This window comes from Oratosquilla oratoria, chromosome 30 (assembly GCF_046742065.1).
Source record: "Oratosquilla oratoria isolate Oo_2021 chromosome 30, ASM4674206v1, whole genome shotgun sequence".
In the NCBI taxonomy this organism is placed as follows: domain Eukaryota; kingdom Metazoa; phylum Arthropoda; class Malacostraca; order Stomatopoda; family Squillidae; genus Oratosquilla; species Oratosquilla oratoria.
In genome coordinates, this window is record NC_134806.1 from 43,628,582 (window position 1) to 43,655,402 (window position 26,821).

Below are 26,821 nucleotides of genomic sequence, written 5' to 3' on the forward strand. Positions count from 1 at the left end.
GACCCACCACCTTTGCATTTACCTCTCGCACCACCCCATCCATGTACAAGTTGAACAGCCAGGGCGACATAACGCATCCCTGACGAAGTCCCACCTTTACCTCGAACCACTCACTCTCTCCATTTCTAATCCTGACACATGCTCTACTACTCTCTTAAAAACTCTTGACAGCTCCTAGAAGCTTTCCTCCTATCCTGTATATCTGCAAAACCTCCCACAGTGCCTTCCTGTCTACCCTATCGTAAGCCTTTTCCAGATCCATAAAAGCCCAAAAAACATCCTTCCCCTTTCCCATAGCTTTCTCACATATCTGTCTTACCACAAAAATCTGATCCACACAAACTCTACCCATCCTAAATCCACACTGTTCCTCACCAATTACTCCCTCTGTTCTTATCCTAATCCTCTCAATCAAGATCATCCATAAGCCTTCCCAACTACACTTAACAAGCTAATCCCTCTGAAACTACTACACTCACACTTGTCCCCTTTTCCCTTGTATACTAATAGAGTTTGAATTAAAAGAACAAAATAATATAGACAGAAATGATAAACATAGAGAAGGAAGATTTATGTACAACAAAATGGACTTTGTAAAGCTAAGGAAATTCTTCCAAAACGGAAATTGGAATAGGTTCTCAAAAGAGGAAACAAACATGAAAGACAAATGGAACATATTTAAAGAAAATTATAAAGAGGGAGTCAACAAATATGTACCAAAAAAGAAACAAAAAGAGATTTATATAAAATGTTGATTTAACAAAAGATGTAGTGAGGCTAAAGCCAAGAGAGATAAAGCATGGAAAAAATGATGGAGTGTTGGAGTGTTATATGAACTTCTTTGCAGATGATGTGAAACTACTAAAGAGAGTAAGTATAGAGGAAGACTGCAAATCACTTCAAGAAGAACTGGACAAAGTCTGGAAATGGAGTCAGAAGTGCGAAGTGAATTTCAGCATTAAGAAATGTAGTATAATGGAATTTGGAAAAAGCAAAAATAGAATATTATGTCAATATAAAATTGGTACAAAGGAAGTTAAAAAAGTCAACTCTGAAAGGGACCTAGGAGTAACTATCTCAAATGACATGACACCAGACAAACATGTCAACAAATTAGTCGGAGAAACTTTTAACTTTTAAGATCAATGAAAGTAGCCTTTGACTACATGGATGAAGAAATGGTAAAGAAAATATTAGTTACACTGATAAGACCAAAATTGGAATATGCTGCAACACTATGGACACCTAGTTCTAAAAAAAAAACATAAACTAGAAAGAATTCAAAGAGCAATGACAAAGATGGCACCAACACTCTCTAATTTGACATACAAACAAAGATTGGATAAACTAAATCTACCAACCCTGGAACAAAGAAGAGAAAGAGGTGATTTGCTAACCATCTACAGAATTATGAAAGGGATGGAAATTCTTGATAGAGACGACTTACTAAAGTGGGACAGAAGAAAAACGAGAACACGAGAAGAAACTTACGAAGGACAGTTACAGAAGAGATCTGAAAAAGAACAGCTTCCCACATATAGTGATAGATATCTGGAACAAACTGAATGAGGAAACAGTGAGTGCTAAAACTATACAAGATTTTAAGAACAAACTGGATGCAGAAAGAAACGAGTGGGTCACTACGAGCATAGCTCTCTTCCCGTAAAATACAACTAGGTAAAATACAGGGACCAATGACAGGTACCTACATGTAGTGCTCCTGTAAAATGGAGAGATGCTGCCCATTTTCAAAACCCATCAATTCCATCAGGTGTAGCTCTGAGGACCTGACACTCAATATTAAAACTGAGCCCAAGATCTCTCGAAATCAACTTCCAATTATAGTTTTTTACACTTTTTTGCATAACACGAAGAGCTGAAAACTTGACTCCTCTCCTCTCCCTACCATTTTGAGCCGGTGATACAGAAACTGTTCCACACTAATACAACACAGACAATAGTCCAATGTTTCTTCCTAGAGAGATTTGTGGGAGGTTCCAAGGATTGATTGATTACATATATACTTATATCAAAGGATCTTTTCCCTCTTGTAAAGAATGGCAACAGACTCCATGCAGACTTGATCCTTAACCCATCCAAAACCCATTTATAACCCCTCCCATCTCAACACCTCATGAATGAAGGGTCATTTCTGTCCCACATAACACTGCTTGGATCAAAGGTGCTGCAACAAGACAGTTCCTCTACAATTTTACAAGGATACCTGCAAGTGGTGGTGGTGTGAGATGGACATCAGAGAGAAATCATCTTCCTGCTGCCTGTTTTCAAAACATGAAGACCCTGGAAGTGCAGGTTGACCTGACACTCCATCTTTAGAGGGACCAAGAATGGGTACCTGCTTGTGGTAGTCCTGCAAGATGGACAGCAGAGAGAATCATCTTCCTGATGCCCATTTTCAAACCTTTCAACCTCCTCATCTGCACCTGGAGGTGTAGGTTTAAGGGCCTGACACTGTTTCTGGACTGCACCCAGGATCTCTTATCATGATTAGGTAACAACCAGCAACTGTACTCCTACTGCTATAACAGTCCTACACTAATACAACATTGACAACAGTCCATTTTTTTCTTTTCAAAAGAGAGATCTATGGAAGGGCCACCATGGGGTTCCTGGTCAAAGAAGCTTGAGACAGCAATAGGTCATTCAATCTCTCAGTTATTGCCAAGGAGTCAGTCAGAAGGCATATACCCACTCCCACCCATTTCATCCCCACCCATTCCACTATTATCCACCACCCTTTCCTCACTCTCATATTAGCTCCTCGTGGATGGTGGGGCATCCCTGTATCCCACCCACTGCCCTGGGTCAGAAGCAATGCAATAAGACACAGCATCCATAGGAAGTTTACTTCACTTAATCAGAGAAAAAAAATCTGTCCCCTCATGCAGAAAAATAGAATATAGGGAGAAATTCTTTTTGGCTGTGTCAAAATATCATTCACACATAACCACTCTCTAACCCACCCACCCCCATACTGTACCCACCCCCTTCTTTGCATCACGGTATTATCCATGGACAACCTTTCTCCACTTACCCCTTTATCCTGCCTTCTCCCTTCCTTGCTCAACAGGTAATCCCCTCTTATACCATCCATCCATCTCATTCTTGATTGCCCCTCAAGTTCACTCCATCCACCTCTACCTTCCACACCTCTTTTGCTAATCTTTCTTCACTCATTCTTTCCAGGTGTCCAAACCATCCCAATAGTCTTTCATCAACCCTATCTCCCATCTCCTTTTCCAAAAACCTCTGCTTTTCCCCCCATCTCCTTGTTTCTCACTCTGTCCAACCTTGTAACCCATACCATACTCAAGTTTCATTAAGTGGAAAACATGCAATCCCACAGTGGCTGACAATGGTCTTTAGAACCTCCAACAGATCTCTGTGAGATGAAACTTGGGATTATCTGTACTGTTAGGACTGTTTCTATGTTACTGGCTGAAAGTTGTAGGAAAAGGAGAGCTGCCTCTCCCAAAGGAAAGGAAGCAAGGAGGTTCAATAGTTTCTAGAAATGGGCAGCTTTGCTGTTCATCTTGCAGGACCACCACTTGTAGGCAACCATCATTGGTCCCATGAAAACTGGTTTATTGATGGATTGATGTTTGTTTACCTCTGTTTCAGGGTGCCAAAGCTTGCTTCCTTCGTGACATCCCATTCTCAGCCATTTATTTCCCTGTCTACGCTCACTCCAAGATCCTTTTGGCTGATGAGAATGGCTACAACTCTCCCCTGACACTCCTCATCGCTGGTGCTGTGGGCAAGTACATCTAATCAGTTCAGTATGGTCATTCAAAACATAGATTCTGTTGGGGCCTAGTAATAGATACCTGCTAGAAGGACACAGGAAAGATTCACACTACAGCCATCTTCAGGACCTGTCAACAACGAAGTTTATAGTAAAGGGATAAATATATACATATACCAAGAGCTTTTTCCCCCTAACAAAGAAGGTGGAGTGGGTGGGGGATGGGGGGTGAGGGAGTATGTGTGAAAAATAAAATGACAGCCTGAAGGGATTTCTCCCTGTCTTCTCCATTTCTGCATGAGGGGATGGAGAGGGGGGTCACCAATTTAATGAAGCGGCCTTGCTGTCGATGTGCTGAGTCTTGTGACACTGCTTCTGACCCATGGTAGTGGGTGAGATGCAGGGATGACCCATCATTCAGGAGGTGCCAAGATAAGAGGGAGGGTGGAGGGGAATAGAGTATGTAAGGGATGGAATGGGTGGGAGTGGTTTTTATGCCTTTGTTTTTTGGTTACCTCCCTTATAAGGGGGAAAAAGAAGGTAGCCAAAGTCAAAAGACATAATTCCACTCCCACCCATTTTATCCCCAACAGCTCCACTCCCATTCACCACATCTCCCTCCCTTCCTCTTTTCTCGGCTCCTCCTGGATGACGGGTCATCTCTGCATCTTGCCCATTACCCTGGGTCAGAAGCAATGCAGCAAGACACAGCACATCCACAGCAAGGCTGCTTCATTTAATCAGCAACCCCCCCTTTGTTTCCTCATACCAAAAAGGAGAAGATGGGGAGAAATCCTTTCGGGCTGCATCAAGATATCATTCACACACAACCACTGCCATATATATAAATGACATGGATGAAGGAGTGAAGTGTTATATGAATTTTTTTGCAGATGACACAAAAATACTAAAGAAAGTAAAAGCAGAGGAAGATTGGGAACCATTACAGTTAGAACTAGACAAAATCTGGAATTGGACTCAAAAGTGGGAAGTGAAACTTCAATATCAAGAAGTGTAGTATAATGGAGTTTGGAAAAAGTAAAAATAGAATATCAAGAAATTATAAAATTGGTGAAGAAGAAGTCAAAAAAGTGAACTCGGAAAGAGACCTTGGAGTAATAATCAGCAAAGACATGACACCGGGCAAACATATCAATAAGATAGTCGGAGAAACCTTCAACCTATTAAGGTCAATGAAAGTGGCATTTGACTACTTGGATGAGGAAATGATTAAAAGAATATTAGTTACACTAATAAGACCAAAACTGGAGTACGCAGCAACACTATGGACACCCAGTACTAAAAAGAATATAAAGAAATTAGAAAGAATACAAAGAGCAACGAAAAAGTTGCCACCAACTCTCTCCAAATTAACATACAAAGATTGTCCAAATTGGAATTACCAACTCTGGAACAAGAAGAGAAAGAGGAGATCTGACTATAGAATCATGAAAGGAATGGAAATCCTAGATAGGGATGATTTATTAAGATGGGACAATGGAAAAACAAGAGGACATAAAAAGAAACTCGAAAAGGATAACTATAGGAGAGATCTGAAAAAAAAAAAAAAAAAAAAAAATAGCTTCCCACATAGTGCTGGATACCTGGAATAAATTAGATAAAGAAACAGTGTGTGCAAACACTATCCAAGATTTTAAGAAAAAACTTTATGCTGAAAGGTACAAAGATGCGTCACCCTTCCCGTATAATACAACTAGGTAACCCCCTATCCCCTACCCACTCCCTTCCATGCATCACAGCATCATCCATATACAATCATTCTCCACTCACCCCTATCTTCTTCTTCTCCCTTCTCCAACAGACATTCCCCTCTTTCCCAATGCCTCTTTTATCCCATCCATTCATCTCATCCTTAGTCACCCCCTCATGTTCATTCTCTCCACCTTTACCTTCCACATCTCTTTTACTAATCTTTCTTCACTCATTCTTTCCATGTGTTCAAACCATCCCAATACTCTTTCATCAACTCTATCTCCCAACTCCCTTTCCACCCCCACTCTCCTCCTCACCTCCTTGTTTCTCACTCTATCCAACCTAGTAACCCCTACCATACTTCTCAGGCATTTCATCTCAAACACATTTAAACTCTTCCTCTTTTATGTTTCATATTTCTGCCCCATACAGTGCTGTTGGCACAATCACTCCTTCATACAGTCTCCTATTAGCATCCATTCCCAAATGTCTATTTCTCGTTACACTTTTTAATCCCCCAAGGTATTTACCTCCACTCTTCTCTTTCCCCATGCACCCCCAAGTATCTAAAGCTATTCACTTCCTCCAGATTGACAGATTGGAAAAAATACAATGGTGAGCCACAAAACTGATTCCAAATATAAAAAACAAATCATACAATAATCAACTAAAACACATGAATCTGTTTTCCCCAAAAAGGCATAGACTCGGAGGTGACTAGATACAGGTCTTGAAGATTCTAAAGGAAATTGACAACATCAGAAGTGACAAAATTTTCACACTAAATGAGAATCCAGCGAGAAATAATGATTTCAAATTGTCAGGAAATAGATTTAATTTGGAAGTGGGTAGAAACAATTTGCCAAAACTTATGCAGAGGCAGTTCAATGTAGTTCAGTTCGAAGCTTTAAGATTCATTTAGATAAACACCTGAGCTAGATGCTATAATGCCTGCCATTTATTTTATATTGTTTATTTATTTGTTGTTATTTATCTGTTCATTATTATTTGCTCGATTAATATTTATTATTAGTTATCTCTGAATTTAACTCCATCACTAACCTCCTTAATCCTTCCTCTGATCCTACAACAACTGGCTTATCTCCCATTTTTCTCCATTTTCTTTAACCATCTCCAATCCCCTGTCCATTACCCTTGCATTTACCTTGCACACCATCCTATCCATGTACACATTGAACAGCCAAGGTGACATAACACATCCCTGACAAAGTCCCACCTTTACCTCAAACCACTCGCTCTCTCCATTTCTAATTCTAACACAGGCTTTACAACTCTCGTGAAAACTCTTGATGGCTCTTAACATCTTTCTCCTATCCCATATATCTGCAATACCTCCCACATTCCCGTCCTGTCTACCCTGTCATAGGCTTTTTCCAAATCCATAAAGGCCCAAAAAAACACATTGTTACCCTTTGCTGAAGCTTTCTCACGTGTCTGTTTTACCACAAAAATCTGATCAGTGCAACTTCTACTTTTCCTAAACCCACACTGTTCCTCACCAGTTACTCCCTCTGTTCCTCTCCTAATCCTCTCATTCAAACTCTCCCATAAGCCTTCCCAACTAAACTTAACAAACTGATCCCTCTGAAACTACTACACTCACACTTGTCTTCTTTTCCCTTGCAAAGTGGAACTATACAGGCAGTTCTCCAGTCCTCCAGGACTGTACCCTAATTTAGACAATTATTAAACAACCTCAACAACCAATCCATCATCACTGTACCCCCCTTTTTTAGACATTCTGCATGACACCCATCTAACCTAGGTGCCTTACCTGGTCTCATGATTTTAATAACTGCTTCCACTTCATCTTTTTTATTTCTCTCCCATTTTCCTCATTCATCACTGTCATTTTCTCAGTGCCTCCCAATGCAACTACTTTTCCCTCCTTATCTTCCTTCACATTTAGCAACTCCCAAAAATACTCTGCCCATCCTCCTCTTACTGCTGCCTCTTCCATTATCATCTCTCCATCTGCAACTTTTACCTTCTCTACTTGAATAGCCCTCCCTTCCTCTCTTGATTTCCATCCAAAACATCTTTTTATTACTTTTAAGATTTTCAGTAATACTCTTCCCCATTTTACATCTGCTCTCCTTTTTGCCTCCTTTATTTTATGTTTTACTTCTCTTCTTTTTTCTTTGTACCTCTCATTAGTTTCTCTCATCCTATTTTGCAACCAATCTGTGAATACTCATTTTTTCTCTTCTACAACATAGGACTAGGCATCCTACTCTCTGTAACCCCATAGGGGATATTCCTAAAAAAAAAGCAAAGGCATAAGAGTATTTGGGATGATTTTTCCAACTAGAACCTTAAGGTTTGGGTGTTTTAATGTGTGTGGATGTGGTACAGATAAGAGTAAAAGGGAAGAGATAGGCAGTATGTTTGTGAGAAGATGGATATGTTGGCATTGAATTAAACTAAGTTGAAAGGGAGCAAGTTTGAGTTTAGGAGTGTAGTTGGGAGGGTGTCAGGAGTGAAGAGATGATAAGGGAGAGAAGGGGTGGCTATACTAGTAATTGAAGAAGTAGGTAAATGTGTGGTGGAGTGGAAGGTTTCTTCAAAGTTAATGTGGATGAAGGTGAAACTGGGAAGGGAGATTTGGGTTTCTGTAAGTGTATATGGGTCTGGTAGTGAGAAGAGTGTAGAAGAAAGGGAGGCTTTTTGGGTAGATTTAAATGAGTGCATAGAAGGTTTAGGGAGAAATGTCAATGAAGTGGTATTGGGAGATCTCAATGCTAGGGTAGGAGATGAACCAATGGACAGAGTATTTGGGAAATGTGGAGTTCCATGAAAAAATTGTAGAGGAAAGTTGATGGTGGAGATATGTTTAGAGAGTTGATAATAGCAAATACAGTGAAAGTCAAGCATAAGTACTCATGGGAGAGGATGGTAGATTGGGGTTTAATGGAGTATATAAAGGTAACCAGGAGAGAGTAGGAAGAGTTTTGGATTTACATGTTCTAAGGAGAGAGAGTAGGGGAATATCAGATAATTTTTTGGTGGAAGGTAAGTTGAGAGTGGAGGATAGATGGAGAAAGAGGAAAAGAACAAAAAGTAGGGAGGTGTTTAGAGTAAACTGCTTAAATAAGAAAGAAAAGGAGAAGGAGTACAAGAAGAAGCTAAGAGAAGAGTGGGAGGGAGTGAAGGATAGAATAGAACTAGGAGTGGAGGAGAAATGGAGATGGTTCAAGGAGGGAGTCACAAGGTGTGCAAAGATGGTGTGTGGAACAAGGAGGATGGGAGGAAATAGAAGGAAGGGTAGTGAGTGGTGGGATGAGGAAGCAGAGAAGGTTGTAGAAGAGAAACTGTCATTCACAGATTGGTTACAAAATAGGATGAGAGAATCATATGAAAGGTACAAAGAAAAGAGAAGAGAAGTGAAACATAAGATAAAGGAGGCAAAGAAGAGAGCAGATGTGAAATGGGGTTAGAGAGTGACAGAAATTTTTGAAAGTAATAAAAAGATGTTTTGGAAGGAAATTAAGAGTAAAAGAGGAGGTAAATCAAGTAGAGAAGAAAAGGTACAAGGTGCAGATGGAGAGATGATAATGGAAGAAGCAGCAGTTAGAGGAAGATGGGGAAAGTATTTTAGGGAGTTGCTAAATGTGAAGGAGGATAGGGAGGAAAAGGTAGTTGCATTAGGAAGTACTAAGAAAATGAGTGATGAATGAGAAAAATGAAGGACAAACAAGAAAAGATAAGGTGAAAGCAGTTATTAAAATGAAGAGAGCAGGTAAGACACTTGGGTTGGATGGGTGCTAGATGGAATGTCTGAAAAAGGGGGTACAGTGATGGTGAACTGGCTGGTGAGGTTGTTTAATGATTGTCTAAAAGAGGGTAGAGTACCGGAGGACTGGAGGAGTGCCTGTATAGTTCCACTTTACGAGGGAAAAAAGGACAAGGGTGAGTGTAGTAGTTTCAGAGGGATCAGTTTGTTGAGTGTAGTTGGGAAGGCTTATGGGAGGGTCTTGATTGAGAGGACTGGGAGAAGAACAGAGGGAGTAATTGGTGAGGAACAGTGTGGGTTTAGGACAGGTAGGGGTTGTGCAGATCAGATTTTTTTTGTTGGGCAGATATGTGACAAAGTTTAAGGAAAAGGTAAGGATTTTTTTTTTTTGGCCTTTATGGATTTGGAAAAGGTTTATGACAAGGTAGACAGGAAGGCACTATGGGAAGTATTGCAGATATATGGGATAGGAGGAAAGTTGTTAAAAGCAGTCAAGAGTTTTTACAAGAGTAGTAAAACCTGTGTTAGAATTAGAAATGGAGAAAGTAAGTGGTTTGAGGTAAAGATGGGACTTTGTCAGGGATGTGTTATGTCACCTTGGCTGTTCAATTTACATGGATGGGATGGTGGAAGAGGTAAATGCAAGGGTAATGGACAGGGGATTGGAGATGGTTACAGAAAATGGAGAAAAATGGGAGATAAGCCAGTTGTTGTTTGCTGATGACACTGCACTTGTAGTAGGACCAGAGGAAGAATTAAGGAAGTTAGTGACAAAGTTTGCAAAGGTGTGTTAAAGAAGGAAGTTGAAGATAAATGTGGATAAAAGTAAGGTTATGAGATGTACAAGGGGAAAGGGTGGCATCAAATTGAAAGTGAGTATTAAGGGAGAGAGGCTGGAGGTTGTGGATAGCTTTAGATGCTTGGGTGCAAATGTGGCAGGAAAGAGTGGAGTGGGGGTGGAGGTAGAGTGTAGATTGAGAGAGGCAGGTAGATACCTTGGGGGGGATTAAAATTGTTATGAGAAATAGACATTTGGGAATGGACGCTGAAAGGAAGAGGAAGAGTTTAAATGTGTTTGAGATATAATGCTTGAGAAGTATGTTAGGGGTTACTTGGCTGGATAAAGTGAGAAATGAGGAAGTGAAGAGGAGAGTGGTAGTGGAAAGGGAGTTGTGAGATAGGGTTGATGAAAGAGTATTGGGATGGTTTGAACACCTGGAAAGAATGAGTGAAGAAAGATAATAAAAGGGGTATGGAAGGCAGAGGTGGAAGGAACGAACATGAAGGGGTGACCAAGGATGAAATGGATGGATGGGGTAAAAGGGGCATTGGGAAAGAGGGGAATGTCTGTTGAAGAAGGAAGGGAGTTGACAGAAGATAGGGGTGAGTAGAGAATAGTTGTGTATGGATGATGCTGTGGTGCATGGAAGGGTGGAGGATTGGGGAGGGGTGAGGGAGTATATGTGAATGATATTTTGTTGCAGCCCTAAGGGATTTCTCCCCTGTCTTCTCTTTTTCTGCATGAGGGGATGGAGAGGGGGAAGGGTCACTGATTTAATGAAGTGAACTTCCTGTGGATGTGCTGTGTCTTGCTACATTGCTTCTGGCCCAGGGCAGTGGGTGAGATACAGAGATGACCCATCATCCAGGAGCCAAGAAAAGAGGGAGGGAGGGAGGGGTGGTGAATGGGTGTGTAGTATGTGTGAATGAAGTGGATGGGATTGGATTTATGCCTTTGACTTTGGCTACCTCCCTTGTAAAGGGGTAAAAGCTATTGGTATATGTATGTACAACCTTCTTTGCTTCATCATCCCACCACTCACTACCCTTCCTTCAATTTCCTCCCATCTACAGGCTACATTAAATTCCCAGCTTCAAAACAGTCTTTTGTAAGGAGGCAATCCCCTAGCCCTCTCTGAGATGGGGAGTTTGTGAAATTAAAGCTCTAGATTTTGCAGTTTTTGTGCATGGCTCTTTATGATGATAACCCTCTCTTTTATTTGTGCAGGTGGTATCCCAGCAGCCTCCTTGACAACCCCAGCTGATGTGATCAAGACAAGATTGCAGGTCGCAGCCAGAGCAGGACAGACCACCTATCATGGGGTATTTGATGCTGCCAGGAAGATCTGGGCAGAAGAAGGTGGAAAAGCCTTCTGGAAAGGAGCTCCAGGTATGGAAGAATGTAAAGACTGTAGCAAAAAAAGACATACAAAGTACATTGAAAGAGATGAAAGCTAGAAAGGCACCTTGTTTAGATGTTTGTCATGCGGAATGTCTGACATAGGGAGTAGTTATAATGGAATAGCTGGTGAGGTTATTTAATGTGTGTATAGGCAAAGGAAGGGTACCAGTGGATTGGAGAATTGCATCTGTAGTTCCACTATGTGGGAGAAAAAGGGACAGATACGAATATAGTAATTTTAGAGGGATCAGGGTGTTAAATGTACTTGATAAGGTGTGGGAATGAAGGAAGTTGAAGATAAATGTGGGTAAAAGTAAGGTGATGAGATGTTCAAGGGGAGAAAGTGGCAGCAGACTGGAAGTGAGTATTAAGGGAGAGAGACTGGAGGAAGTGGATATTTTTAGATACTTGGGTGCAAATGTGACAGGAAAGGGAGGAGTGGAGGTGGAGGTAGAATGTAGATAGAGAACCGAGTAAATGCCTTGGGGGATTAAAAAGTGTAATGAGAAATAGACATTTGGGAATGGATGCTAAGAGGAGATTGTATTTACCTAGTTGTATCTTAGGGGAAGGGAAGCTATGCTTGTGGTGCCCCATCTTTGTATCTCTACATATCTAGTTTGCTCTTAAATTCTTGTATTGTTTTTGCACACACTGTTCTTTCATCTAATGTATTCCATACATCTACCACTTGGTGGGGAAAGCTGTTTTTTTCAGGTTTCTTCTATAATTGTCCTTTTTAAGTTTCTTTCCATGTTCTCCTGTGTGTCTCTTATCCCAATTTAGTAAGTCTTCTCTATCAAGGATTTCCATGGTTTTTATAATTCTGTAGATGGTCAACAAGTCACCTCTTTCTCCTCTTTGTTCCAGAGTCGGCAACTCCAATTTTAACAATCTTTCTTCAAATGAGTGATTGTGCCGACAGCACTGTATGGGGTAGAAACATGGAACATAAGAGAGGAAGAGAGGAGGAGTTTGAATGTGTTTGAGATGAGGTGTCTGAGAAGTATGATAGGGGTTACTAGGTTGGATAGAGTGAGAAATGAGGAGGTGAGGAGGAGAATGGGAGTGGAAAGGGAGTTGGGAGATAGGGTTGATGAAAGAATATTGGGATGGTTTGGACACATGGAAAGAATGAGTGAAGAAAAACTAGTAAAAGAGGTGTGGAAGGCAGAGGTGGAAGGAGTGAACATGAGGGGTAACAAAGGATGAGATGAATGGATGGGGTAAAAGGGGCATTGGGAAAGAGGGGAATGTCTGTTGAAGAAGGATGGGAGAGGACAGAAGACAGGGGTGAATGGAGAATGGTTGTGTCTGGATGATGCTGTGATGCATGAGGGGGAGTGGGTAGGGGATGGGGATGAGGGAGTATGTATGAGAAATAAATTGACTCAGCCTGAAGGGATTTCTCCGTCTTCTCCATTTCTGCATGAAGGGATGGAGAGTGGGGTTCACCAATTGAATGAAGTGGCCTTGCTGTGGATGTGCTGTGTCTTGTGACACTGCTTCTGACCCAGGGCAGTGGACAAGATGCTAGGATGACCCATCATCCAGGAGGTGCCAAGATAAGAGGGAGGGAAGAGGGTGGAGGGGAATAGAGTATGTTAGGGATGGAATGGGTAGGAGTGGTTTTTATGCCTTTGTTTTTTGGTTACCTCCCTAATAAGGGGGAAAGGGCCTTTGGTATATGTATGTATGTATGTTAAATAGTAAATGTATTTATACATTAAATGAATATAATTTTTAAGGTTAAAAAAAAAGTTTCAAATATTAGTGCTGAGACGTGTTGGCCTCACACACAGGTGGGAGAATTGTAGACATGTATTAGTTAGATTTGATTGGGAAAGATGTGGATGTGCAGGGTTGTAAATGGTTAGTCGCAAATAGGCGGGGGGTTTACTGTATATACATGGACCAACACACCATTTTCCCCTTATATCTTGGCTTCTTGTGGATCATCCCATCACTCCCCCCCCTTTTTTTATAATTTTCTTCCACAAAGAATCAAGTCATAAGTATGCTTTGACTCAAGCACCCCCTAGATGAGGATTGAAGTTTTTGTATCAAGAAATAATACAGCAAGATGCAGGGATGACCTGTCATCCAGGAGGTGCCAAGATAAGAGGGAGGGAAGAGGGTGGAGGGGAGTGGAGTGTGATAGGGATGGAATGGGTGGGAGTGTTTTTTTTATGCCTTTGTTTTTTGGTTACCTCCCCTATAAGGGGGATAAAAGCCTTTGTTATATATATGTATGTATTCTTTCCCTGACAGCTCGTGTGTTCCGGTCCTCGCCACAGTTTGGTGTAACTCTGCTCAGTTATGAAATTCTTCAGCGTCTCTTCTATGTTGACTTTGGTGGCATGTAAGTACATACACTTCTTGGTCATTTACAAGTGGGATGGGGTGAGGGGACTAGGGATACTCTCAAATGTCTTCCAACAAGTCCCATAGAGACAACTAGTATGACAACTCCAACCAGAACCCTAGTAATTGGGTCATTAATTGTGTATGGTTGTGGTACAGATAAAACTAAAAGGGAAGGGATTGGGATTAGAGTTGTGAGAAGAAAGATGTTTTAGCAGTGAGGGAAACTTAGTTGAAAGGGAAAGGTTAGTTTGGGATTATGGTGGCAGAGATGTCAGTAGTGATGAGTGGGCAAGAGAGGGAATAGGTACTATTGGTAAGTGATGAGATAGGAAAGTGCATTTTGGAGTGGAGTGAAGTGTCTTTGAGTATAATGTGAGTGAAGGTGAATTTGGGATGGAAGATGTGGGTCTCTGAGAGTGCATGTTTCCCTTGTAGTGTGAAAAGTGAATTTATTTTATTTTATGTGTATATTTTTTCCCATATCTACACATGAAAAATATTGAATTAATCACACATCTTAAAGTACAACCTTAAAAAATATAAGATTTTCATGGAATTAGCATTGGCGTATACTCAAAATACATGCATACACACATATACCAAGGGCTTTTTCCCCTTTAAAAGGGAGGTAGCCAAAGTCAGAGGTATAAATCCACTCCCATCCATTTCATTCCCACATACTCCACTCTCATTCACCAACTTTTTTTTTTTTTTTTTTTTTTCCTACTCCTGGATGACTGGTCATCCCAGCACTGCCCACTGCCCTGGGTCAGAAGCAATGCAGCAAAACACAGCATATCCAGAGCAAGGCCATTTCATTTAATCAGCGACCAACCTCCCCCACACCCCTGTCCCTTTATGCAGAAAAAGACAATATGGGGAGAGATCCCTCTGGGCTGGATCAAAATATCATTCATGCATACTCCCTCACCCCCTCCATCCCCCACCTGCTCCCTTCCATGCATCACAGCATCATCCATACACAATCATTCTCCACTCACCCCTATCTACTGTCTTCTCCCTTCCTTTTTCAATAGACATTCCCCTCTTTCCCAATGCCCCTTTTACCCCATCCATTCATCTCATCCTTGGTTGCCCCCTCATGTTCATTCTCTCCACCTTTACCTGCCACATCTCTTTTACTAATCTTTCTTCACTCATTCTTTCCATGTGTCCAAACCATCCCAATACTCTTTCATCAGCCCTATCTCTCACTCCCTTTCCACCCCCGCTCACCTCCTCACCTCGTTTCTCACTTTATCCAGCCTAGTAATCCCTACTATACTTCTCAAGCATTTCATCGCATATATACATATACCAAAGGCTTTTTTCCCCCTTATAAGGGAGCTTGCCAAAAAACAAAGGCATAAAAACCACTCCCACCCATTCCATCCCTATCACACTTCACACCCCTCCACCCTCTTCCCTTCCTCTTATCTTGGCACCTTCTGGATGATGGGTCATCCCTGCATCTTGTCCACTGCCCTGGGTCAGAAGCAGTGTCACAAGACACAGCACATCCACAGCAAGGCCGCTTCATTAAATTGGTGACCCCCTTTCTCCGTCCCCTCATGCAAAAAAGGAGAAGACGGGGAGAAATCCCTTCAGGCTGCGTCAAATTTTTCTCAAACACATTTAAATTCCTCCTTGCCTTCCTCTCTTATGTTCCATGTTTCTGTCCCTTACAGTGCTGTTGGTACAATCACCCCTTCTTACAATCTCCTCTTAGTATCCATTCCCAAATGTCTATTTCTCATTACACTTTTTAATCCCTCAAGGCATCTACCACCTCCACACCTCTCTTTCCCACCACATTAACCCCCAAGTATCTAAAGCTATCCACTTCCTTCAGCTTCTATCCCTTAATACTCACTTCTAATTTGCTGCCATCCTCCCCCCTTTTACATCTCATCACCTTACTTTTACCCAAATTTATCTTCAACTTACTTCTTTTCCACACCTTCCCAAACTCCATAACTTGCTTAATCCCTCCTCTGATCCTGCTACAAGTGCAGTTTCATCAGCAAACAACTACTGGCTTATCTCACATTTTTCTCCATTTTCTTTAACCATCTCCAATCCCCTACCCATTACCCTTGCACTTACCTCTTCCACCTCCCTATCCATATATAAATTGAACAGCCATGGTGACATGACACATCCCTGGTGAAGTCCCACCTTTACCTTAAACCACTCACTCTCTCTATTTCTAATTCTACTCCTGTAAAAACTCTTGACTGCTCTTAACAGCTTTCCTCCTATCCCATGTATCTGTAATACCTCCCACATATGTAGCCCAATCACACACATTACAGGTTTATTTTATAAAATGAAAATACAAACTTCACTTATTTGAAAGGTATTTTCTTCTGGTATAACCTTTTCTGCTATAATCTCTTCGGAATTGAAGACTTGTCAAAGAGTGTAGCCACCTTCTTTGATGATGTTTTTCACTGCAGTATCAGCTGAGGATGCCTCTGCATCAGCTGAAGCAGACTCACCCTAAAGCCTGACATTGTGCAAAACCAATCCAGTCATGCCCTGGTGCAACCAGGAAACAAAATTGGCACAGATTTCAAATTCTAAAGAGCAAAACCGAGTATTTCAAATATTTCCTAAATATCAGTTTTTGAAGGAGTGAATCTTCGGTTTTTGAAACTTGGAATATCTGGGTACTTGCTCTGATAATGTTTGCTAAAGAGGGACAGAAGAAAAACAAGAGGACATGAGAAGAAACTAAAGAAGGACAGTTACAGAAGAGATCTGAAAAAGAATACCCGGTAGCTTCCCACACAGAGTGATAGATATCTGGAACAAACTGAATGAGGAAACAGTGAGTGCAAAAACTATACAAGAATTTAAGATCAAACTGGATGCTGAAAGATACAAAAGCGGTCACTAAATACAGGTAATGTCTGAAAGAATTGAAGAAAACTTAGGTGAGGAAAATTGCAGAAGATTAAGAAATGGAATGAAAATGGAGAAAATGAAGAGATAGCTATTAAAGAAATAGTACCATAACAGATGCAGAAAAATGCAAAGGGCACAATTATTCAAGTAATAAAAAAAAAAGCAAATTGGGTCAGAGATACAGTGGATAGAAAAAATGTGTATTGTGGTATATGGATTAAAGGAAAAACATGGTCTGGTGAGGTACATGAGAGAAAAAAACAGAAAAAGAAATAGCAATAACAATTCTAAAAGAAGTACAAGATGACCAGGAAGTAAAAAAAGATATAGAAGTGTATAGAATGGTACAATACTCTAAAGAAATCGACCTCTAAAGATAAAACTAGGACCACAAATGGTAGTAGACATATTAGCAAAATCAAGCAAGTTGGCAAAGAGTGAACATTACAACAATATATGGAAAAAAAAGGAAATGAATGTTGAGGAAATAGAAAAAGAGAAGACACTAAGAGGTGAAGCTAAAAAAAAAAAAAGAAAAAAAAAATGGAAAGGGAACAGAGACTGAAAGCAAGGAATTCTATTGGAGGGTCTTAGACATGAGGCTGAGAAAATGGTACACCTGAAACAAAAGAAACGGAAAACAGGATGGAGAAGGAAAAAATATAATAATGGCCTATTCTAACTTAGATGGATTAATCTCAGGATTGAATGAACTAAATGATTACCTGTCAGAAGAAAAAACAGACATAATGGGAATTGTAGAGACGAAATTAAGGGGTCCACTACCACCTTATAGTGTTGGACATGGGTTATATAATTATTGGAACAAAAACAGAAATGAGAAACAGGGTGGAGGAATCATGTTCTTGGCCAAGAAAAACTTATATGTGATGAAGGTTACTGAGGTTGAAAACAGTGTGGAAATGATCATGGTAAAAGTTTGAGACAGTGACATGAAAAATAGAAAGTTTGTGGTGATTCATGTGCCCCCCAAAATGGGCTCTTGGACAGAGGGCGAGAATGCAAAAATTTTAGATGATATGAGGCATTCATTAAATGAGATACTGAAGGATAATGGTAACCTGGTGCTTATGGGAGATTTTAATTGCAAGGAAATATGTTGGGAAGAGATGACAGTGAAAGGTGGAGAGGATCTATGGGGAAATGTATTACTTGACATGACTATAGAACATACAATAACACAATGGGTAAATGAAAACACTAGATATAAAAGTAATGAAGAACCGTCAAGACTAGATTCAATATTTATAATAGAACCTGATATTGTGGATAAAATTTAATATAAGACACCATTTGGAAAGAGTGACCACACACTAATAGAGGTTGAACTAAAGGAAGAAATATAGAGAGCAATGAGAAATACAGAAAAGGAAGATTGATGTACAACAAAATATATAGAGAGAAATGAGAAATACAGAAAAGGAAGATTGATGTACAACAAAACAGACTTTGGGAAGCTTAAGAAATTCTTTCAAAATGCTAATTGGGAAAATTTTTACATTGAAGAGACAAAAGTGGAAGAGAAATGGATGATCTTGATAGAAATCTATAATGGAGTGGATATGGACCAAGACAGAAATAAGAGGAGGTGTACATTAAGTGCTGGTTCAACAGATATAGTGAGGCAAAAGAAGAAATAAAGCTTGGAAAATATAGAGAAAAGATAAAAAAAAAAAAAAAAACTTGGAAAATGGCAAATATACAGTATATCAACCATAGAAATGAATATGTGAAAGTGTGCAGAGAGGAAAAAAGAAACTATGAAATAGACATAGAAAAATGTAAAGATCAACACAAACTGTTCTATAGATATGTGAATGGTAAACTAAAAAATAAACAGGAAATGGTGAAACTTTGCCACAGAAATACAGAATACACAGAGGATCTAGGAATGGCTGAAGATATGAACAATCACTTCAATTCTGTTTTAACTAGAGAAAAAGCACAGTATTGGGATGAAGAAAGTGAAGTGTGATCTCCCCCCATGAGGAAAATAACAATAACACAAAAAGAAATAATGGATCAGTTAATGAACCTTGACATTAGGAAATCACACAGCCCAGACAGAATTGCAAATTGGATACTAAAAGAATGTAAAGAAGAACTAATGGACAAAATATATAACATAATAAGTTCCTCAGTCAAAGAAGTACTAAGAGACTGGTAAAATGCTAACATTTTTATCAATATATAAAGGAGGAAACAAAGAACCAACAAATTACAGACTGGTCTCCCTTACAAGCACTGTAGCCAAAATTTGTGAAAAATGTATCAAGAATAGATGGATAAAACACCTGGAAGAAAACAATATAATAAACTTGAGACAATTTGGATTCAGACAGGGAAGACCATGTGCTACAAATTTAATCTGTTTCTACTCAAGACTAACAGATATAATACAGTAAAGGGGTAGATGGGCTGATTGTGCTTACCTAGACTTACAAAAAGCCTTTGTAAAAAAAAAGGAAAACATAGGAATACAATGTAACCTACTAAACTGGCTGAAGGATTTCCTACATGGTAGAAAAATGAGAGTAGTGCTCAGAGAAAAGTTTTCAGGTTGGGAGGAGGTGATTAGTGAAGTTCCACAGGGATTGGTATTGGCTCCAATAATGTTTGCTATTTATGTGAATGACATGGATGAAGATGTGGAATGTTACATGAGCTTCTTTGCAGATGATACTAAATTGTTGAGGAAATTGAAAACATGTCAACAAATTAGTCAGAGAAACTCTTAACTTATTAAGATCAATGAAAGTGGCCTTTGACTATGTGGATGAAGAGATGGTAAAGAAAATACTAGTTACACTGATAAGACCAAAATTGGAATACGCAGCGTCTGTATGGACACCTAGTACCAAAAGAAAACATAAACTAGAAAGAATTCAAAGAGCAAAGACGATAATGGCACCAACAATTTGCAATTTGACATACAAACAAAGATTGGACAAACTAAATTTACCAACGCTAGAAAAAAAAAAGAGAAAGAGGTGATTTGATAACCATCTACAGAATTATGAAAGGGATGGAAATTCTTGATAGGGATGACTTACTAAAATGGGACAGAAGAGCTACAAGAGGACATGAGAAGAAACTTAAGAAGGACACTTACAGAAGAGATCCGAAAAAAAAAGCTTTCCACATAGAGTAATAGATATCTAGAACAAACTAAAAGAAAAAAACAGTGAGTGCTAAAACTACATGACTTTAAGAAAAAACTGGATGCAGAAAGATACAACAATGGGTCACTACAAGCATAACTCTCCTCCCACAAGATACAACTAGGTAAATACACACACACACAGAAAAGGATCTGGGAGTAATTATTAACAAAGACATGTCACCAGACAAGCATATTAACAAAATAGTTGAAGAAACCTACAAATTACTAAGATTAATGAAGGTGGTTTTTAAACTTGGATGAGGTAATGGTAAAGAAAATATTAGTCACACTGATAAGACCAAGATTGGAGTATGCTGCAACACTATGGACATCCAGCACAAAAATAAAAAAAGAATACAGTATAAAGAAATTAAAAAGAATCCAAAGAGCAATGACAGAGATGGCACCAACCTTTTCAAAATTGATATACAAACAAAGATTGTTCAAACTGAAACTACCAACCCTGGAATAATGAAGAGAAAGAGGTGATCTACTGGTCATTTACAAAATCATGAAAGGCATGGAAGTCCTTGACAGAGAAGATTTATGAAAGTGGGATAAAAGAAAAACAAAAGGACATGAAAAGAAACTCAAAAAGGATAGTTATAGATCTGAAAAAGAATAGTTCCCCATACAGAGTGGTGGATGTCTGGAACAAATTGGATGAGGCAACAGTGTGTGCAAAAACCATACAAGAATTTAAGAATAAACTAGATGCTGAAAGAAACAAAGACAGGTCACTATGAGCATAGCTCCCTTCCCATATAATACAACTAGGTAAATACAACTAGGTAAATACACAGGTCCTTTCCATGTTATAATGGGGAGTGGGTGGTTGGGTGTGTCATAATGCCCATCCATCTGGTCCCAACTGGAGACTGTTGCTGGATTCTTGAAGGCTGTGGGTCTTCTCCAAGAGAGACCTGGGGCAATGGACTGATTTACACCCATCTATATCATACACAAAACCCAAACAACCTCTCCTTCTACTTCAGTACCTTAGGAATGAAGGGTGCTGGACTCTATTACAACATGCTCTAAATGAATGAGCCAGATGAAACTAACTTTTTTTTTTTTTCTTTTTCTTGCAGCCGCCCATCTGGGTCAGAAGCTCAGCTCCCTGCCACTGCATCAGACCTGCGTTCCACCAACCCTGACCATATAGGTGGATACAAGGTTGCAGTACCTATTTTCCACGGCATTGAATCGAAGTTTGGGCTTGTACTGCCCCGCTTTGCATAAATAGTACAGTACTGTTGATGTATATTGTAGTTCTTTTAGTGTAACAACCAACACTGGGAGACCACTGTAAGTTTTGTTGTCTGTTGAAAATAGTGGGTGTTGGTGGCACCAAGTAGTGAAGTAATGGCTCTACGGTGGTGATGGATATTTATCGCAAGTGCGAGGCACACCACACTCACTGCTGTTGCTCTATCTGCCCTCCCATCAATACAGTGAGTCATGCAGTTCCCTCATCATAAATATAATTTTATCAAAGAAAAATTTATGAAAAAGTAGACGTTTTGGATTAAGGGTCGTATACGTAAATGCAAATGCGGGGCACAAGACCACACACCGTGTCAGCTATGGATCCTATACTTAGAGAGGAAATATGACCATTACATGTGATGGTGTGTGGTTCTGGATCCTTTATTCATGTTTAAGCATATGGCAGTTAGTCTTCCTCGCTTAAAACGATAAAAGATGTAAATTGTTAATAGCTCTCCATTCCTTAATCTCAAACTTTTGCAAATGCACATTACTGCTGCTTTAGTGGTTGCCTTGGGCACAGCATCACTCATCACCGCCAGTATTAATTATCAAATGCGTCCAGGTGCAGCAGAGTGTCTCTTTCACATCGGGAGACCACATAGTGGAAGGTTGTTATTGTAAGTGGAGAGGAGCACCAAGTTATTTATGTATATAATAATCTTTGATCATGTTACTGCATTCAGGTGTTTATATGGTTCATTAAATAACCAAAAATATTAAATTAGTTGTTGGCAGATGTAAAAAAACTATATCGGATATAATCTATAAATGCATATATAATTTTCCTAAATACATTTTAATACAAGGAAGGGGAACATTTGAAAGTAAGAAAAAAAAAGCAGTTTAATATTTTGTCTTTGAATTACTGCTATTGTGTATGTACGTCTGTATGTATGTATGTCATTGATGCAGAAATATGATCAAGTCTGTAAATAGTTTAATGATGACAACCTTGCTACTGTGTGGCCACTAGGTGATGATTTTCTGACACACATTCTACTGTAATATGAGGAGCTCTTGTAGATTTCAGAATATAAAAAATGTGTTTATATACTCATGTCATATATATATATGTATATGTATGAATATGCATATACATTGATATGTATGCATATATAAATATATATGTATGTACATATATATGCACACACAAATACATAAGTGCTATATGTACATATATAATAGGTATCAATTTTGTTTTGAAAGATTCCAGTGTGCCCATATTGTGTTTGAGCTTGGATGCCAAATACTGCTCACAAGTAAACATGTTTATATTTATATTTATACTTTGGGGTTGAGGTATACATTAGACACAGGATATCTTATATGTACATGACGAGAATAATTAATCGTCAGTTGTACCAGAGAAGGCTCTTAAATCTTTTTAAGGTTTTTGCCTTTCAATTGAGGCCATACCTCGTTTAGGTCAGTCATTTTAACTATGCATATGATAATCGTTACTCTCATGGAAGAGCCAGTTCCATGCTGCAGATACCACTGTGCTTAAATACTTTAAATCATGCTGAATACTGTGATGTCACTGAAATGCTACATCTGTGAATGCTTAGATAGATACTGTCTTCAAAAGACACTCGACAACTCCATTTTCCACGTTTCACTTTGACTATGTAGTCCTTTTGGTGGAAATAATTTTTTTTCTCTCGTTGTGTTCAGCTGTGTGTTCTACTTAGTCGTCTTATGATCGTTTATTTCTTTGTTGGAGGCATTAAAAAATTAGTCATTGGATTAACAGGGCTTAAAAGTCCATATGTTACCATTTGCATGCATGCTTGAACAAGCACAAACACGCTGTTGGGTGAATACACATGTGAACACAAACATACACACACTACTATACACTCACACTCCACAATTCATACATATATTTACATAGTTGTGAATACATATATATATGCTTACAACTAGGTAAATACATGTTTACAAACTAGAGTTCTCATCTGGAAGAGTAAAAGCTGTTGATCATGAGTCTAGCATATGTTCCAAGACTATGGATGAATCACAGATAGTTGTACCTGGACTGGGGTAATAACATAGGCACACAATGCACCATTGGTAATAAGTATGTGCCCACAGATTGGGTCATGCTTTAATGGGCATATACACTTTACTATCTCTGAGGCCCTATTGCCATAAGTTTACACTGTCTGCAGACACAAGTGTGAGATTTGTTCAGTGATAGACTCACCACCTTTGACAAACATGAACACTTTGCTGGTTTGTCTGTAGATACAGGCAGTGAATGTACCACCAAACATATTTCATGTTTATGTCTGGAGACACTGTATGCTCATGTGGACAAGACTTAAAAGGTGCTTGTGGTCACAGGTAGGGTTGAGGTGGTATCCAAAGCACTAAGTGTTCAAACTAATTAATGATCTGATTTGGACTGTTTCTTGTAAAACTTGTAATTTACATCTAGGAATGATACAAAAGTGGGTCACTATGAGCATAGCTCTCTTCCTGTAAAATACAACTAAGTAAATACAAAAATATTAAAAAACATAAACACAAACATATGTACTAGAGGACCTTTCCTCCTTTATTAGTGAGGTGGTGGAGTCAAAACACTCCTATATCATGAACAAATAAAACCCCTCCCATCTTAGCACACCAGTGCTAATACTAACGCACTCCCACATACACATGCACATGCACACACATACTCATACATGAATTAGAGGCTAGGCATGTTAAATTGGAGAGTAGGAGACAGGAACCTGTGAGTGTTGCTCCTTTCCTGTATATTGTAATTAGTTAAATACACACAAGCCTACCTACAGATACATATATTTTTTCTATTTAGTGCAAGAAATATACTCTTGTACATGTTCATAGTTGAAGAAGCATTACTTACTCACCTGAGTGTTTTCAATTTTAATTAAGAGATTAACACATTCATTTTAAAAATATTGTGATGCATCTTTCTTCCAACACTGCATGCTAATGGGACGCTTTATAGGCAAATAAAGAAAAAAGTCCTACAAACTGAAGAAGGATGGGTTCTTTATGAACTTGGAAGATTTGCATCTCCTTAGCATCTTGGACAGCATCTTACACATATATAGCTTCTACAGAGATCAACCTTCAATTTATTTTTGCTAAACTGCACAAAGTTATCTCAGATGAACTCAATAGCATGAGTTTTATTGATCTGTTTGTACTTCATATTTCAATGCAAAACTGGCCATTCATTGCCTACATTGTCATGCAGCATTCTTTATCTCCTATTATGCTTTTTCTTCCACGTTGGATATATTGTCATGCTTCTCCTCTGCTCTTGAATGTCAACCTTTGTTAGTAACTGTTATGAAAACCGAAAACCTGCCAGCACACATGTATACCTGTAGTGGCTTCTATGGTGCATTTCTGTAGCTCAATCAAACTGAGAAAGCAGAGTAGGTTAGCAGACATATTTCGGGGGAACTGAGTAATTATACGTAAGTAATTCACTTCTTGTTAGTCTTGCATGGAAATACGCTGTTTTGTTGTTGGGAGACGAAATATATATAAGACTAGAATGTAATAATTGTGAATAGTCATCCATTTTCAAGTGCAGTTGGGTGTATATTTTAGTTATGGAAGTTGTAAAGATTATCTTGGTACTTTTTACACACAGGGTATATGAACAAAATAATTTGTTGAAATTTCTGGCAGTCACTATGCAGTGGTCTTGTGTTTTGGCTCATATGGAACTCATAATCCAAAGATTAATTTCTGTTTTAGCCTTACATTTCAAAAAGGCATGTTTTTAAAAAGTCAAATTTACTGTCCAATTATCAAACATGATATAAGATGTTGAAATATGCTCCAGTTTTTAGAAATATGAACTGCTTGTAAATATAAATATGCTCTGAGAGTAGACTGGTTGTTTCCAGTTCTATGGTTGTAATACCTGTATGATATTGAATTAGCAACAGCAAATTGTAAAATGTAAGAAAAAAAGTTGTTTCCTTTTTGTGTTTTTGCCCATCTGATTAAAAAAAATTTCTTGTGCTAGTGACTGATTTCAGGTCAAATTGACAACCAGTAAAAAACAAAACCAACAATTCATTCTCCTTAGAATTTGAAAATAAATAATGCTGAAGCCAATGGAGACTCAATATGACAAACATTTTTCTTCTAATTGATAAAGTAAATTTTGTATTTTATAACTTCTGATCTGTCCATTTGAAGCTAGAAAACATGAGTGTTGTACGTTCATTAAAGTGCATATCTTTGCCGAGATATTTTTTTGGCATAAGTGTAGGAGTAGAAATCTGTATTTTGCAATCTGTAAATCCTCCTGCAATTTTATCTCACTTCTCTGTTATCCGCTTCAGACTGTCTTTAAGAGAGCTGTTCAATATTGTTCATGCCACATTAGCACTCGGTTGATTTTAATTGCTTTATTTGGTGTGTACAAGTGATAACGACTTTCTTCTTTTTCTAAGAAGCAAAGATCTTTCCTTGCTACCTCTGCAGTCTATACATTTGCTTCTTTGCCATTTCCCATTGTTTGCTCATAACCACAATCTGTGCTTACATACTTTCATCTTTGACTTCATGACCCATGGTATTGTGGGTGTACACACTAAAACCAGTTGGAAATTAATTTGATCAAGTAACTTGTTTTATTTACTTATTGTCTTCCTTTTTTAAGTGACAGCCTACACATTTTGCCAGTTACTTTATCAAATCAACACCATTTTCATGATAATAAAGAACAATATTTTTTACAAGTTGTTAATAGCAGATTATACACAAGACTGAAAATACTTCTATGGGCCACAGAAGTGTCTTTGACGAGTCTTGTCAATTAAAGTCACTTTAGCACTTGTGGCAAGAACATGATGACATAGGTTAGAGTTCCGATTAGTCTCTTTGTCCAACATTAACTAATGATGTATCAGTGAACACACTTTCTTTCAGTGTGTGTGAACTAAATAGATAAATTAATGTGATGTGAGGCACTATGTACAGGAAACTGTGCACACACATGTAAGGTTCAGATATACAAGCAGGATGATATAGTGTGTTTTCAGCACAAAAGGAAGAATATACCTGCCGTTCAACTTGTGTAAATACCATTCATGTATTATTTTCTGTAGCACAGTCTAAGCAAAGTATTATTTTCAATAGCACAGTCTAAGCAAGGAGGACTACAAAAGTAATTTAAATATTGCATGGCTGTTAAAGTGAAGAGATGCAAATAAACACACAGTACACACATATATACACAAACACTCATTCCCACATCATAACCCAGGCTTGTTAGGGCTGTACATATATGCAGTGCCAGGAAAACACAAACTGCTGTTATACTGATATATAGAAAGAGAACTGACTTCTTTTAAGATACAATGAACTCAACACCACAGGATTTGTTGTTTTATTGTCCCTTGATGTAGTTGCCTAATGTAGGGGGTAGAAGAATGATGCTACAGTGATCCCATGTCCATAGTAGAATACAATCAAATGGGATGTAATGAGGGGACAAGGGATCTCCCACTATGTGTTTTTATCCTATGAAAAGTCAAAGCACAAGAGGGTGTCGGAGGATTCCAACCAGAACCCCAGTAACTAGGTCATTAAATGTGTGTGGATGTGGTACAGATGCAAGTAAAATGGAAAGGATTGGTATTATGGTTGTGAAAAGGAAGATGGATGTATTCA

General features: G+C 38.9%; 1 protein-coding gene across 3 annotated transcripts in view; it reads left to right on the top strand.

The window, feature by feature from the left end:
- aralar1 (calcium-binding mitochondrial carrier protein aralar1) overlaps window positions 1-26,528 on the top strand; it is a 525,272-nt gene extending 498,744 nt beyond the window's left edge. For all 3 annotated transcript variants that reach the window (XM_076212853.1, XM_076212855.1, XM_076212854.1), the window contains 4 exons: window positions 3,643-3,778; window positions 11,242-11,403; window positions 13,687-13,777; window positions 20,968-26,528. In XM_076212853.1, the coding sequence (XP_076068968.1) occupies window positions 3,643-3,778; window positions 11,242-11,403; window positions 13,687-13,777; window positions 20,968-21,118 (540 nt within the window). In that variant the 3' untranslated portion in view covers window positions 21,119-26,528. The remainder of the gene's footprint in view (window positions 1-3,642; window positions 3,779-11,241; window positions 11,404-13,686; window positions 13,778-20,967) is intronic.
- The last annotated feature ends 293 nt before the right edge of the window (window positions 26,529-26,821 follow it).